At 32.2% G+C, this 15,729-nt stretch overlaps 3 protein-coding genes across 3 annotated transcripts; 2 read left to right on the plus strand and 1 right to left on the minus strand.

Annotated features, from left to right (window-relative positions):
- The first annotated feature begins 943 nt into the window (after positions 1-943).
- LOC137832216 (probable F-box protein At4g22030) lies at positions 944-2,478 on the plus strand. The gene has a single exon (XM_068640259.1). It carries the CDS (start codon positions 996-998, stop codon positions 2,289-2,291), a length of 1,296 nt encoding a protein of 431 aa, XP_068496360.1. The 5' UTR covers positions 944-995; the 3' UTR covers positions 2,292-2,478.
- A 1,788-nt stretch (positions 2,479-4,266) lies between these two features.
- LOC137832218 (probable F-box protein At4g22030) lies at positions 4,267-5,843 on the plus strand. The gene has a single exon (XM_068640261.1). It carries the CDS (start codon positions 4,507-4,509, stop codon positions 5,785-5,787), a length of 1,281 nt encoding a protein of 426 aa, XP_068496362.1. The 5' UTR covers positions 4,267-4,506; the 3' UTR covers positions 5,788-5,843.
- Positions 5,844-10,966: 5,123 nt separating this feature from the next.
- On the minus strand, positions 10,967-14,266 carry LOC137832219 (aminomethyltransferase, mitochondrial-like). Its single transcript, XM_068640262.1, has 4 exons — positions 13,937-14,266; positions 12,612-13,179; positions 12,070-12,188; positions 10,967-11,807 (listed from the first exon to the last, which is right to left on the minus strand). Exons 2-4 carry the CDS (start codon positions 13,167-13,169, stop codon positions 11,261-11,263), a joined length of 1,224 nt encoding a protein of 407 aa, XP_068496363.1. The 5' UTR covers positions 13,170-13,179; positions 13,937-14,266; the 3' UTR covers positions 10,967-11,260.
- Positions 14,267-15,729: the final 1,463 nt, after the last annotated feature.

The following is a 15,729-nucleotide window of genomic DNA, read 5'->3' on the forward strand; positions in this document are numbered from 1 at the left end:
AAGATTTAGACGACTATTATCTCTTAGAATGATATTATATATTAATATATTCTTTATAAAATAAAATAAAATCTTGAGTGTTAGCTTGTGGATAGTCTTTGGATGTTATTTCATAGAGAAAATTCTTTAATAATTATGTTTGTCCCTGGTAATTTTGAAAAAATTTAGAATACAAGATAGAAAAAAACTTTATTCCAAATAGAACATTCATTCATTATGATAAAGATGTGTTTAAGTATCATCTTTGAAATAATGAAAACAAAATGATAATTTGAACTATTTTCAAAATTTCATAAAATTAACTTATATTTTTTTAATCAAGAACAAGTATTTACCAAGATGTGATGTAACTAAGAGAATTTCATGTTTACTATTAACCCTAGTTAGATCAATCAAACTCCTCAATCTAGCTTGAAGAAGATTATTGAAGTTTAAAGAAAAATAAAATAAAATATTATATTATATTATATCAAATAATACTATTGAACAAATATTAAAAAGTTAAAAAAAATAATAAAAAATATTATTTACTGTATTATTAATATCAGACAATAGATATATTTTATATTTTCAAATTAAATATAAAGGTTAATCTAATTATTTTTATTTCCTTTTCTCCATTGTAAAATCTATAATCCTGTAATCTATAGGTATATATTTACACAACACAAAACGATGTAAAGGGTATAAAAGGGAAGTTTATTCCGCGTTTTTGTGATTGTTAATTTCAATGTAAAACGAAAGTATACCGAACAACGTTAGCATGATGTTAAGACCTGGCGATTGGGTACAATATTTGAACAGGAAGTGGTCAACCTGACATAAGCAAATATGTGTTTGTGGACCCAATCAGCTCCTTAATTTTTTTTCTCCCCATCTACCACCTTCTCTTCTCTTCCACCTTATTATATATACACCTACCTAACCTTCACAATTTCTTCATTCAACACCTTTCACAAACTAAACACAAAATCTTCCAATCTCACCTATACAACATGTCTTCCTTACGGGTTTCCATACTAAACCCTTTACATTCTTCTTCTTCATCATCTTCTTCTTCTTCTTTGAAGAGAATCAATTGTTCTATCAATGTCCCTAAACTACCTGCTGGAGTCTCCTTTTCAGTTCCCAAAGTAGCATCATCTAGGAGAAGTATGGTTGAGGAATTTGGAAAATTCACAGTCACAGACAATTATAAATCCTCTTTTGCGGAAAAGAATGACACCAACAAAATACTGCACGATGGTGATCTATGTAACACTATAAATTCTGAGGCCATTATTCAACTCTACGCAATCTTGGAGGCTGTGGCTGACAGAATTGAAATGCATACCAACGTTGGAGAACAACGCAACAATTGGAACACCCTCTTGTTAAACTCCATCAACATGCTAACGCTCACGGCCTCAACCATGGCTGGTGTTGCAGGCGCGGGAAGTTGTGAAGGTGCACCACTTTTGGCTCTTAAACTATCATCTGCTCTTTTGTTTTCTGCAGCCACTGGGATGCTACTTGCTACCAACAAAATCCAACCCTCACAACTTGCCGAGGAACAAAGAAATGCTGCAAGACTTTTTAAGCAGCTTCAGGCACAGATCCAAACCACAATCGCTGTTGGAAATCCCAGTGAAAGTGACGTGAGGGGTGCTATGGAGAGGGTTTTGGCGTTGGACAAAGCTTATCCAATGCCTTTGTTAGGAGGAGCAATGCTTGAAAAGTTTCCTGAAAAGTTTGAAGCTGCTAGATGGTGGCCACAAAGTGGATTGAACATTAAGAAAGCACAGATGAAAATTAAGAAGAATAATGGATGGAATGTGGAGTTGGAAGAGGAAATGAGGGAGGTTATGGAAGTGGTGAAGAGAAAAGACATGGAAGACTATGAGAGGTTGGGGAACATTGCACTGAAGATAAACAAGGGTTTAGCTATTTCAGCACCTTTGCTCACTGGAATTGCAGCATTAGGGTCTGTGTTATCAGGAGACGGTTTCGTTCCTGTGGTGGCAGGGGCCTTGGCTACAGTGGTGAATGCTTTTGAGCATGGAGGGCAAGTTGGAATGGTGTATGAAATGTACAGAAACTGTGGTGGATTTTTCCAGCTCTTGGAAGAGACAATTGAAGCCACAATTGAAGAGAAAGACTTGGAGAAAAGAGAAAATGGGGAGCTGTTTGAATTGAAGATGGCCTTGCAATTGGGAAGAAGTGTATCAGAGCTGAGACAACTTGCTTCAAAATCTGCTTCATGTCGTATAGAAGAGAGGGAGATAGATGAATTCGCTAGCAAACTCTTCTAAGATGAAACATTTTTATTTTTATTTTTTTTGTTTAATTATTTACATACCATTCTCTTCATTTTTGAAATGTATATAGTGGATGTATATTATCTAACATGAAAAAGTGAGAGGTTATAGTTTGATGAAAGTGTAATTTTATTGTATAAGATTTGAGGTGTATGGAATGATGCTTAGTTCACATTACTTTTAATAGATTTGCATTCTCCATTACATTTGTAGGATATTAGATCAGAAAGCAGAAAAAGAAAGGAATTTATTATTAGAAATTAAAAGAAGGATGTAAAATAATTAAGAGTGGTTTACTAGGCGAGGCGTGGAATAATTTATTTGAACATATAGTAAATCATTGACTATTCTAGTTTTGAATTAAATATCAATAGAAACATACCGTTCCCAACAGAACCAACTTATTGAATTTGGAAATCGTCCTGTTGACAATTTCTTATTTCGATATATTATAAACGTTTTCTTGTCTCCTTTTATTGTCTCATTCTTCAATTTTGGAATATATATATATCTCGAAAACTATTTCATTTTGCAAATTATAGTGATAAGATATTTTCTCTGGTTAAAAAAAAAATAACAAAAGAAATATAATTTGGTTATAGTTTGCCGGAGGAGAAACTTGTGCACTCTCATTAAGACATTAACCCTTCCTCACTCAAAATAAAGCATAACAAAACATATTAGGGTTCATATCAGAAAATATATTTGAAATAGTTATGAAAATTCAGTTATTTTAATAATTAATTATATTATAATTTATTATTGTTTGAATCAATTGCAATTACAATTAATTTTATTTGAATAAGTGTGTCAAAGAGTGATTTTAAATTAGTCAGTTTCCTTTAAATATAAGAAAAATACAAAAAAAATAAAAATGGTATGCATCTCAAGCTTCAAGAGAGAAAAAGTTATTTCTAAATTTGAGGATAATTTGAGAAATAACTGTTGAAAAATAATCATAATCTATAAATGTCAAAATACATAAAATCAACTTATTAAAAAAAATAATTCTGCAAATGTAAGCAAATTGTCGAATACTATTAAATTATTAATAATTCTCAATTAAATGTTTTCCCCACAAAAAATCTGAATTAATGACTTAAGCTATTCCAAACGTGTTTCAAAAAAGGATTACCAAATTAAGTTATAGTCCTAAAATTATAACTAATTGAAATCTCTAAAACGAAGCATATATAGTATAAAAAAAAGTGATTTCGTAGGATCTACATTGAAACAGTAAATTAAAACTCAAATATGCTGAGTAATTTTGATGACTTCCGTATAAAATACCTTGCTGGTTAATAAATATGTGTTACCTGCATATCCATATTTTCATCCTCAAGAGCTGGCGATTTTTCCAAAATAAATTAATTGAAACCTTCGTTAAGAAATTCTGAACGGACGTTGAACATTGCTTCTGTGAGATACAGTGTTAGGTGAACTTGTGAGTCTCCTATTTGCATCTTATATACATGTTGTTTATTTATTTTGCAATATCCTTGATGTGCATAGATTTCATTTTAATTTTTAATCAAAATATATTAAGTTGACTATAAAGAAAATAAATAAATAAATAATAACATTTAAAAGTAAAATAAGACGTCACTCTGTCGTCATTGATTTTAATATGTGAAAGCATACGTAGACGATAACTTATTTGCCATGGGCAGTTTAAATTTTAAAATAACATTATTGGCATGATATTTTTTCATAAAAAAATAAAATAAAATTACACACTCACTTTTTCCTCCACATTTTGTCTCAGTTTTTTGGTTCTCTCGTGTGTATAAACTTGTCAAACTTTGTTGTCCAATTTAAGAGAGGCTACCAAACTCAAACTTAGATGTGGTTGACACTTTTATCGTCAGGTGTGGCATAAAATATACTAGCCTCGAAGAACAAACAAGTTGTTTTATAATAAGATCTTGCGAACCACGAAGTTCAACTCTCGATTTCATTGCAAAACAACTACTACATCGCAATGGAGACCGAGGCATTCCGAGTAGGAGACCCTTTAGTTTGAACGAAGATGGAAACAAAATCACAGCAAAAAGTCAAAGCCCATATCATCCGGTCAACATTTTCCATGTCTGACCCTCTCTTTTCATCCTCCTATTCACACATAAACTCCTCTATATATACAACTCTTCGCCACCAACACCAACAACATCAACTCAAATCAAATCCACAACATCAGATCTAAAGCACTATGACTTCCTTACAAATTTCATCTTTGCTTTCTAACTCCTTTTGTTCAACATCACCATCACCGTCAACAGTTAAATCCTCTCTCCACCTCCCAAAAACACTTTCTATTCCTCTTTCTGTGCCACCAAACCCAAAACCAAGTCGAAAACTGTTTGAAGAGCTAAACGGTTTCTCCCACGCAATCCCAATACTCCAAGACAATTCAGGCAACAACTCCACCACCACCTCCACAACCTCAAAAGCCACCATTATTAAACTCTACGCAATTCTCGAAGCCGTGGCCGACAGAGTGGAGATGCATCACAACATTGGTGACCAACGTGACAACTGGAACACACTTCTCTTGAACTCCGTCAACATGCTCACACTCACCGCCTCCGCCATGGTCGGCCTTGCTGCCTCCATCGGCGGCGGCGGGGCGCCGCTGTTGGCTCTCAAAATATCCTCCACGCTCTTGTTCTCCGCCTCCACGGGGATGTTGGTGGTCATGAACAAAATACAGCCCTCACAGCTTGCCGAGGAGCAAAGAAATGCTACGAGGTTGTTCAAGCAGCTCCAGTCCCACATCGAAACCACGATAGCCATTGGAAACCCTACCGAGGAAGACGTGAAGGACGCGATGGAGAGAGTTTTGGCCCTAGACAAAGCGTACCCACTTCCTTTGTTAGGAGCCATGCTTGAAAAATTCCCTAAGAAGTTTGAGCCAGCAGTGTGGTGGCCTTCAACGCCAAAAGGAATCAACAGCTCAAAATACCAGGAAGCAAAACAACAAGGGAAGAATAATGGGTGGAATAAGGGGTTGGAAATGGAGCTTAGGAATGTTTTGGAAGTGGTGAAAGAGAAGGACATGAAGGACTATGAGAGGTTAGGAAACTTGGTGTTGAAGATCAACAAGAGTTTGGCCATTGCAGGGCCTTTACTCACTGGCATTGCCGCTGTGGGATCAGCATGTGTGAGGGAAGGTTCATCATGGCCAGCTATAGTAGCAGTTATCGGAGGGGCATTAGCAACAACTGTTAATGCTTTGGAGCATGGAGGTCAAGTGGGGATGGTGTCTGAAATGTATAGAAACTGTGGTGGATTTTTCAAACAGTTGGAGAACTCGATAGAAGACACGATGGAGAAAGATGAGGATCAAAGGGAGAATGGGGAGTTGTTTGAAATGAAGTTGGCTTTGAAATTGGGAAGGAGTTTGTCCCAACTCAGAGATCTTGCAAGAAAATCTGCTTATTCTCGGGTAGAGGGAACAACAATCGATGAATTCGCTAGCAAACTCTTCTGACTTTTTTCTTGTAATATAATTACCTAACAATTAATCCATTCTTTGATTCAATTTTATTTGGTTTTTTCTTCTAGTTTAGTTTTTTTTTATCAAACTTGTAGTATATTTCTTGCTGCTTTTGCGGACACGCGTGCAAAGAAATTATTAATCTGCTCTGACTCACCATTATAAAGAGAGAAAAAATGTGTGGCAATTTTCTCGGGGTGCTGATATAACTGTAAAATCATATACTTCACATTATTATTATATTATTATAAACTTATATTATTATAACAGTGTGAAATGTGTGTATTTTACTGATTACTGTTTGAAAGAAACTTTTCTCATTTTCTGGTCACGTTATTACAACTCCCTTGTCATCTTTTACCTAATCTGGCAACTACCGTGTGTAGACTTGTCAGTTTACTAGTGGGACACTACCATAAATGCAGAATTAGAACTTCAAATTTCTGAGTATTTTAAAGAAAGAATGTGACAGATGAAAATACACATGTAATAGTCAAAGTGGTACGGTAATATAGTCAAAGTGGTGTATGCAAAATGTGCAATTTATTTCTCATTATGCTTTGGTTTCACTAATAAGCAAAAGAAATTATAGCATTGTTGTAAGTTACTGCAAGATCTAACACCAAAAATAATTTAATGATATTACTTTTGAAAATTACACAAAAATTAATTGTTTAATTTTGAGAACTGAAAATACTTTTTGAAATATCAAAACATCTGGTATATACTATACCACCAAAACATATTGAAAAGTTAAAACAGCGAACTTGCACATATCTATAAATATATATACATAATTTCTTCTTTTATAATAAATTCACTATAACAAATATTATTTTAGATAACAATAAAATTATGATCTAAAATTTATATATTAATTTTTTAGCCGTGATATAAGTGAATATCACTGTTTGTAATAAGTCTTTGTTTACAATCACAATTTTAAGTATTGACAAAAATTGCAATTTTTATTTTATTTTTTATTTTAAAGAGATTACTTAAAAGTTGAAGAAGGAAAGAATATGTATAGTTATTTATGTCTTTAAACCCAACATTACACAACTAAAGCGAAGATATCACTTTATACAATATATATATATATATATATATATATATATATTTCAATGAAGGTGTTCAACCTACTTAATAAATTTTTTTTTTCTAGAATACTCTTGAAAATTAAAAGTACAAACTTAGTAAGAATAAGTTCATTATTCTTCAAGATTGTATTCATTGCGTTTAAGCTTAAAAAACATATACTAATTAATTCTAATTGAAATCAATAAATATATCAACTACCAAGATATAATTGTATAAATAAAAGTTTTTTAATTAATCAATAACATGCCTTAATTAGTATAATTTCATGTATGTGCTCAACATCAAGAATACCACATTGTCCAATCCATATCGCCAAACTTACTAACATGATTGACATTTAAATATGATTATCAGTGTTTATATCCTATCATCCAAGCAAAAAAAAAAAAAAAGACTTCAGGATGAAACCGTCCGTGACTTTTACAAGAACTTCATGCTCCTCCAACATTACAAAACAAAACATTTATCAAAGTCCAATAAACAATTTTATGTTATATGACTTAAGTTATCTTTATGTGTTTGGTCTTGATAATTTTTGGAATATTCAATATATGAAATAAATATTCGAGATAATTTAAATTCAATAGTATGCAATCTATTGACATTTTGTCCACATAACTTCTTTTCTAATCCATTCTTTCTCTTTTCTTGTCTTTAACAACCAAGAACATTATCAACTGGAAAACTAAATTAAGTTTCACTAGAATGAACTTGAAGGATGAGGTATCTTATTTATCTGTTTTAAGTGGTTATTTTTCAAGTGTCTCACATTTTTTTTAAAAAATTTGACAAGACCGTTGGCCATGACCATGCCTATTGAATTTGAAATGAAACTTAGTCCGCAATGATATTTGGCGAACTACAAAGGAAACACACATGTTATCACCTATAACATGGATTTATTAAGCCCAATGATCACGTAAGGGTGGATCGAATACAAAAACTTCAATAATTTTAAATGACCACCATATTTTATTATGGTACTTTGACAACTCCTACTTTCACATAACTTGTTTTCAAGGGAGACCCCACACCATTGTCAGTAGAGAAATTTTATGATCGCCTTTAGAGACATTTCCTTCTGCCTTTGCGAGTTATTACAAAGTACCATGACATAATGAACATGATTGTCCTTTTGTAAAGAATTTATGTTTTACATTTTTCTTTTTCTTACAACTCTTTCGGTATAGGTTTCTCTTTGGTGGAAACCAAAAGAAAGTTGTTTTATCCTTATTTATTAATTATATGCATTATATATATATATATATATATATATATATATATATATTCTTTTATGTTATTGGTGTTAAGCATTATAACCATGATAATCATGTTCATTCTTTATGGTGCTTTGTGATAACTCGCAAAGGTAGAAAGAGATGTCTCTGAGGAAGATCATAAAATTTCGTCACCAAAAATGGCATGGGGTCTCCCTTAAGAACAAGTTATGTGAAAGTAAGTGTCGCCAACGTACTATAATAAAATATGGTGATTGTCTTTAAAACCATTGAAGTTTCTAAATTCAAATCAACATAATCAATGAGTTAAATAAATCCATTTTAAAGGTGACAACATGGGAGTTAACAATATGGTTCAACTAAATTATTCAAAATCAATAGAAAAAACACGATCTACCTAGTAAAAGTTCTTGTCAAAATTTAGAAGAAAAATGTCACACTTAAAACAACTGAAAATCAACAAATAAGATATCTCATTCTTCAAATTTTTCATGATGAAAGTTACTTTTTTATTTGATAATGTTATTGGTGTTGTCATGCGTTTGTTAAAGGAAAAAAAAAAAAAAGAGAGAGTTAAAGGAAAAATTATGTAAAAAAAAAAGTGGAATGTAAAAAAAAAAGTGTATATATATTTATAGATGTGTGCTCGCAGTGATGTTTGCAACTTTTGGTTGAGCAAATGTTATAATAAATAAGAGATTATGTTATAATAAATAAGAGATGTTTTAGTATTCCAAAAGTCTTTTCACTTTTCAACAATATTAAACAATTAATTTTTGTACAATTTTTAAAATAATAAAAATTTACAAATTTGAAATTGGAAGAGTGATTGAAATGTAAATAATCTATAAATTTTAAATATTTGCAATTGAAGATCATTAAATCATTTGGTACCAGATTTTATAAAATACTCTGCATATATTCAAATTTGCAAAGTGTTATAATTTATTTTTTTTCGAATATATTTTTACTATGAATTAGTAAAAACCAATGAAAACAAAATGAGAATAAACTTCACTAAAGTTATTGGAATATATAAAACCATATTTACAACAATTAAAAAGATTTTTATCTTTACATAGCCTACCAATGGCTTTACATAACTACAGAGAAAATATACTTTCAAAACTATTGAAATTATATAGATATAATGGATTTAGAAATAAATATATATAATATATAATAAAAAATAAATTTATAATTAAATATATATAAAAATATTATCAAAGAACTGAAATTATCAATATATCATTATCTTCAACCACAAGTTTTGTTATGACTACTGTGTGCGGCTGATACCTGACTTTAAGAATCAACAAGCATTCGGCAATTGGTGACGAGGAGAAGTGGGGTTCTATTGGGGGTATTGGAGAAGGGTTTTATATATAACTCTTCAAATTCTATAACAATATTCTAATTGTTACTAATACAAAACGTTACATAAATACTATCAAATAATTTTAATACACATTCAATTCGCATTAAATCTCCATTAAACGTTCATGTATTCAACAGTTTTCTAATTTATTCACCGTTATCCCCAAAGTTAGCGTCTGGTTACTGACTTACTGTTACAATTGACTGATCCACGTGCGGATAACTTTCACCCTTTTCTTGATTTTTCTATTACATTTTTTATTCAAAGAATTGATTACTTCTTTCCGTTGATTCTCTGTTTCTTCTTTTACTCTAGCCAGAGATATAATCTGATGTCTGATTTTTCCATGAAGCTTTAATATTTTTTTATCTGTATCATATCTTAACATAAACCAACATATTATCATCTTAGAAAAACCCGTGACTAGATCAGTTTATGATCCGAAATTCCTAAAAAAAAAAAACAATATTATCTTAGAAAAAGGAGATATGAGTAATTTAATTTTTTAATTGTGATTTGAGATATCATGTGAATTTTTTCTACGGGTGCCAATGTGGGCTGACCTGTCCTGCGTAGGCTTGTCCCGTACTTGGCCTGCAAAAAGTGGTTGGATTGGTCCGTCTTGCATAGAATTTGCGAGCTGATTTTTTTAGTTTGTCCCACATAAGGGTTGGTCTGCGTATCTACGACCAGTCCGCATAAGAAATATTTATTAAAAAAATAATTTTTTAAATAAAATTTTTGATTTTTGATTTGTTTAAATACATTAGGTAAATTGTCTCATAATATTATTTTCATGAAACATGCATAGTAAGATGTTATTAAAAATTTCAGAATGTAAAATATGAGACTACATGAAGAAAATATGAAAGTGTAGAAAAAAAATTATATATTTTAAAGTTATGCGGGTCAACCCGTCCCGCTCCGCACTTGACCCGCACGGACTACGAATTATGCGGGACAGACCTAAGCGGACCAGCGAACTGAAATAAGCAGTCCACCCATCATTTGTTTCAGAGGACCGGCCCGCCTCACTTTATCATCCTAATTTTTTCGTATAAATTTAACAAAACTAATATATTATTATTATTGTACCTATCCTGCACCTTACCCGAATGACGACAGGACATATCTGGATGTCGTTATAACTTCCATAAGTCGGTAACCAAGTCATGATTAACAATTATACAATGAAAATTCTACATGACTAAAACGACAAATCATTGGAGAACGGCTAATTAATGTTAAGCGGTTAATTTGCTAAACTACTAGTCAATGGTTATAATTAAACTAATCAATTATTATATTTAGTTATTTAAGTCATGATTAATTATCATCACGTAAACACCAATAAATAAAAATGAATATTAAGAAGTATACACATAACTCTTTTCTCACCCTATTATATTTTATCACTTTAAAAAATATTATTATTGTGAATGATATGCAGCTGATATCACCTCAAAATAATAAAATGACATAAAAGAAATGAAATAGCTAACACAAGTCATGCAGTGAATACATGTCCACTTCGAATTCTGTAGATGTCATATTGACTTCAGTGTGAAAGTTTGCGGAAACAATGTCAGAAAATTTCAAGAAAACACTCAACTATCATACACGTTCGAATGATATTGAGTTATTAATGCAAGGCATCCTCCTTGTACTTGATGTGGGTAGGACAATGGCATAGAAATTCACTACAACTTCCAGAGATTGGGAAGGTTCAAGGTGAGACCTCATAAGTAAATCAGGACGACTTATAGTATTTTGTTGGTACAAATGGCATCTTTGTAACAACTCCTTCATTAGACTTTCCTCGAATAATAATCTGTACTTTGGTGCCTGCCTTGTGCAATCCTGATTTTACATATCCCATGGCAATGTTCTTCTTGAGGCAAGGGCTGAATCCGCCACTGGTGATCTCCCCAATGGTGTTCCCCCCTTCATCTTGAATCTCACTGTGGCTTCTCGGAGGAGGGCCAGAAGAAAAGAAACCAGCACGCCTGATCTTAGGACCTTCTTCAAGCTGTTTTAGTATAACATCAGCTCCTAGAAAACCCCCTTCTGCTCTCCTTCTCTTCCCTATGGCCCATGTCAGTCCTGCCTCAATAGGTGTAATGTGCTGTTCTAAGTCATTGCCATATAAACACAATCCAGCTTCAAGACGAAGACTATCTCGAGCACCTAATCCTGTCAGCCTTATCTTCCCTTCAGATTTTTCCAGAATTGCCTTGGAAAGATCCACTGCACTCTCGGAGGGAATTGATATTTCAAATCCATCTTCCCCAGTATACCTGAAATTCTCTATAAAGAGGGTGTTATTATGCATAGTACTACCATTGGGATCAAGCATTCTGCCATTAGATAACAACAGAAAAGAACTAACTGAAATTATCAAATTACAGTCACTAAATAACTATAAGGAAAGTTTTTTAACATTGATGAAGCGAAAGTGATACATACAAGAGAGAATTTCACGTAGCATTAATACATCTCACTTGAGCTTTACAAGGTGAATTGCTAATGTTACTGAAAGAAAACCACATGAAAGTATACCCTGTTCTTGTGAGAAAGCACTGCACACCATTGATGTCCAACACACGGAATTCCCCAAAGTACATCTTGCTTAAATCCTCTTTCGTCAGGTGTTGAAGAACTGGAGCAGCAAGGGGACCCTGCTACAAAGGAAATATTGGTTATTTGTTAATTTTAAAGTGAAGAACAGTTCATTGATTTAAAACTCCCTCAATTCAGTAGTCAGTTTAAAAGAGAGTATTCTTTCAAGTTGAAATTTCACACGATCTTGTCATAGGAAAATTTTATGTGCCTTTCTCTTCATAGGTTTTAAATAGGTGGGGCTAATAGCATATAATATTAAGAGAGAGATGAACACCATTTTTCACACGACAAGTTATGGGAAAGATATACGAGCAGTGTGGTGCAATTACAAAACATCCAACTATGTACAGGGCAGGTGAGATGATAGTAGACTGAAGTAGTACTCTAAAAAATAACACCAAAATGGAGGTTGTTAACTCAATAGCAGCAAGCTCAAAGTGTGTGTCATGATGTAAATGTACAAGAGTGTGATATGTGACCTGCAGAGCAAGAAGAGATCTCTCATCATGGATGTGCCATGACACATCACCACCTTTTGCCTTGAATGCCTTCATATGCTCCTCAATATGAGCCAGATCTTTATCCCTACACCCAGCATTCACAACCAAGTATATGTGGTCATCTTTTACCTTGGTAATCACTGAATCATCAATTGCCCCTCCTTTTTCATTTGTGAAGACAGTCAATGAACCAGCTCCAGGGGCAAGCCCAGCAACATCAGCAATAACAAGCTTTTCAAGGAATTGGACAGAGTCCTTTCCCTTGAGGCTTAGCCCGCACATATGAGAAACATCAAAAAGGCTACCATTCTCCCTACAGTTTAGGGTCGAGTCCATGATTGAGTCCTTGTATTGAATTGGCATGCTCCATCCAGCAAATGGCACCATCTTCCCTCCATTAGCCACATGGAAATCATAAAGAACTGTCCTTTTCAGCTCCGCTTCATTGGCAAAATACCGACAAGCAACAGTCTTCTTATCACCGTGGGCAAGACGGCGAGTGATTGATTGCCCAACTTGCCACAAGCTCCCTCTCATTTTACGTTATCTGCGGAATAAAAAGAGTTCAATTTCAAAATTGTTTATCTACACACAGCATAACTTCTATTCAATGATACTTGATTAATTGGGGGGTCAAAGAAATTCATGTCATCTAATCCCTCTTTCCAAAAGGGGCAAAATTTCCAAGTTAAAAATTGAAACAAAACATGTTGTTTAATGCCATTTAATCGAGATGTTGTCCAAGTTCTAGAAATGATCAAAACTTAGCAGAAACAAAAAAAAAAAAAGAGGCTAATGGCCACTGGCCAGATTCATAGGTGGAACTTATGAGAACAATAATTCCATTTCTTCACTTACACCAGAAGTGGGCAAAGTTCATTTTATCAGTCAATGAAATAAAGTCCGTAAGATAATCGTAAGTAAAATTCCAAACATAAAGCGTCGTAGAAAACCTCTAGCAAACGCATTGTAGAACTGAAAACCTGAATCAAGATATCATCAATGTGACGCCGCAAATAATTACGAAACATCTGATAATTACAAGAACAAATGAATTCAAAGAGGTTCTTATCACCAACAGCATTACATAACATAACACCCCGCGCGGCCAGAAACTCGATAAGATCAAATCTCTATTTAATGTCTAGATCCAAATTTCAATTCCAGATTCATCAAAATCATCACAAACTCAAACAATCCAAGAAAAAAAAGATACAGATCACGGTATGCTAGGTGAAGCAAAGACAAGTACATATGGGAAAATGCAAGGATGGGAGAGACAAAAGAAGGGTAAAGGCACTTACATGGTTTTCTTTGGTGTGTGAATCTATTCAGAATTGTGGAAATCTGGGTGCAAGAAAAGGCATCGGGAGTGCAAAACAGAAGGATCTGAAAAACAAACTTTATATATATATATATATATATATATATATATATATATCTGAATGGAATATACAAGGCTAGCTTATATGCTGCAATTGGACGCGTTCGAATAAAGAAAAACATAAAAAATTAAAAAGAAATAAAATGGGGTTGGTTTGTGAGTGAGTGTGAGTGAATATGTTGAGGCTTAAGAATTGAGGTACCCCATTATTAACAAGTGGTATGAACAAAACCAGACACGAGTTTACCTTGTCTTGTTCTTTCCTTTTTTATGCAGTCGATGTTCAGGTGTTGCTCAATCATAGTATGCTTTCTATGCACCTCAAGCATCCTATGGTCCTAGGATGCCAATTACCACGTTGTACAGTTTGTGCCGATGATCTTGTCCGAGGTTTACTATACAGTGGAACCTACTTAACATTGAAAATCTAAACGATGATAATAACTTTATACTCCCAACAAAATACTAATATTTATAATAAAGAAAAAATTAAAATATTGAAAAAAAATTCTTAAGCGAAATATAAAATATTAAAATATTTTTTAAAATTAATTTTTTTTATAAATAATTAAAATATTAATATTTATTGGGATGTAGGGTGGATTGTTTGGATTATAGATTATGGATAATGATATATGGACAACTCCAATTTTTTATACAACTACATTACAATTCCCAAAACTATTATTTTGATATTTTTTTATATCAATTAATTACAAGTTTACCCTTTATTATATATATTTATTTCTAAATCCATCACATCAAGAATTGTATATAATTCATAGAGTTGGCAAACTATCATTTTCTATAAATTATAGATTCCTTAAAAAAAACAAAATTATGCATTCATACTTGAAAACTTAAAACTAGGACCTAAGAAAAAGTATTAGCATCAATTAATAAGCAAATAATTTTTTATCAAAAATCTTATTAAAATACTTTGAGAACTATATGAAAATATATAAATATTTTCTAATTTTTTTATATTTTAACAAGTAAAATATAACTTTATTGAATTATCTAGTAGGTGGATATTACCTACGAACTAGAGTTGGTGGGTAATTATTGTTTGCGTTATTCAAAGACATACATGTTTTTAAGGTAAGTTACCGACGTCCGTATTATATATGGATTTTTTTTTGTAAATAATGCTGATTTACCTATGAATTTTGGTTATTACCTACAAAATTCTTCCGTAGATAAAATGGATTTTTCTTGTAGTGAAAGATCTTCTAATAAAAAGTTACACACAATGATTTTTAATTGAAAATAACAATGTAAAAAAAAATCTGTTCTTTTTCTTCTTATTTTCTATGTATAATTATTTATGTTACTCATGTAATAATATAAAATTGACATAGAGTTATGTGAAATATAATCATCCATCATTATTATCAATTTGATTTTATATCAATGGTCAATATATTTACTCTATACTCCTTTATTAGATGTCATTTTAGTTAGGATAGAATGCATATATTTTGTATTAGGATTTAGTGTTTGTTATGTTGTTTTTCATCTTTAATTGCCTATTACACATTTGGTAATTTGTTTCATATGAGAGTATTTCTCCATTACTAGAGGTGTTGAAGGAGTCTTTTAAATGCACGTTGCGTGTGAAAGCTTGAAGCACTGAGATTATAAAAAGGAAAATCCTAGGGAAAGATACAAATTTAACATAATTCCATATCTTTTATCTGTTCATGAAAACAT

Source organism: Phaseolus vulgaris, chromosome 6 (genome assembly GCF_000499845.2).
Source record: "Phaseolus vulgaris cultivar G19833 chromosome 6, P. vulgaris v2.0, whole genome shotgun sequence".
Lineage (NCBI taxonomy): Eukaryota > Viridiplantae > Streptophyta > Magnoliopsida > Fabales > Fabaceae > Phaseolus > Phaseolus vulgaris.

Coding starts and splice junctions, on each gene's coding strand:
- LOC137832216 (XM_068640259.1), top strand. CDS start 996: ATGTCTTCCTTACGGGTTTCCATACTAAACCCTTTACATTCTTCTTCT.
- LOC137832219 (XM_068640262.1), bottom strand. CDS start 13,169: ATGAGAGGGAGCTTGTGGCAAGTTGGGCAATCAATCACTCGCCGTCTT. Junction 12,189..12,611: donor GATCTCTTCTTGCTCTGCAG/GTCACATATCAC, acceptor CCTTTGTAGCAG/GGTCCCCTTGCTGCTCCAGT. Junction 11,808..12,069: donor TGCTTTCTCACAAGAACAGG/GTATACTTTCAT, acceptor AGAGAATTTCAG/GTATACTGGGGAAGATGGAT.
- LOC137832218 (XM_068640261.1), top strand. CDS start 4,507: ATGACTTCCTTACAAATTTCATCTTTGCTTTCTAACTCCTTTTGTTCA.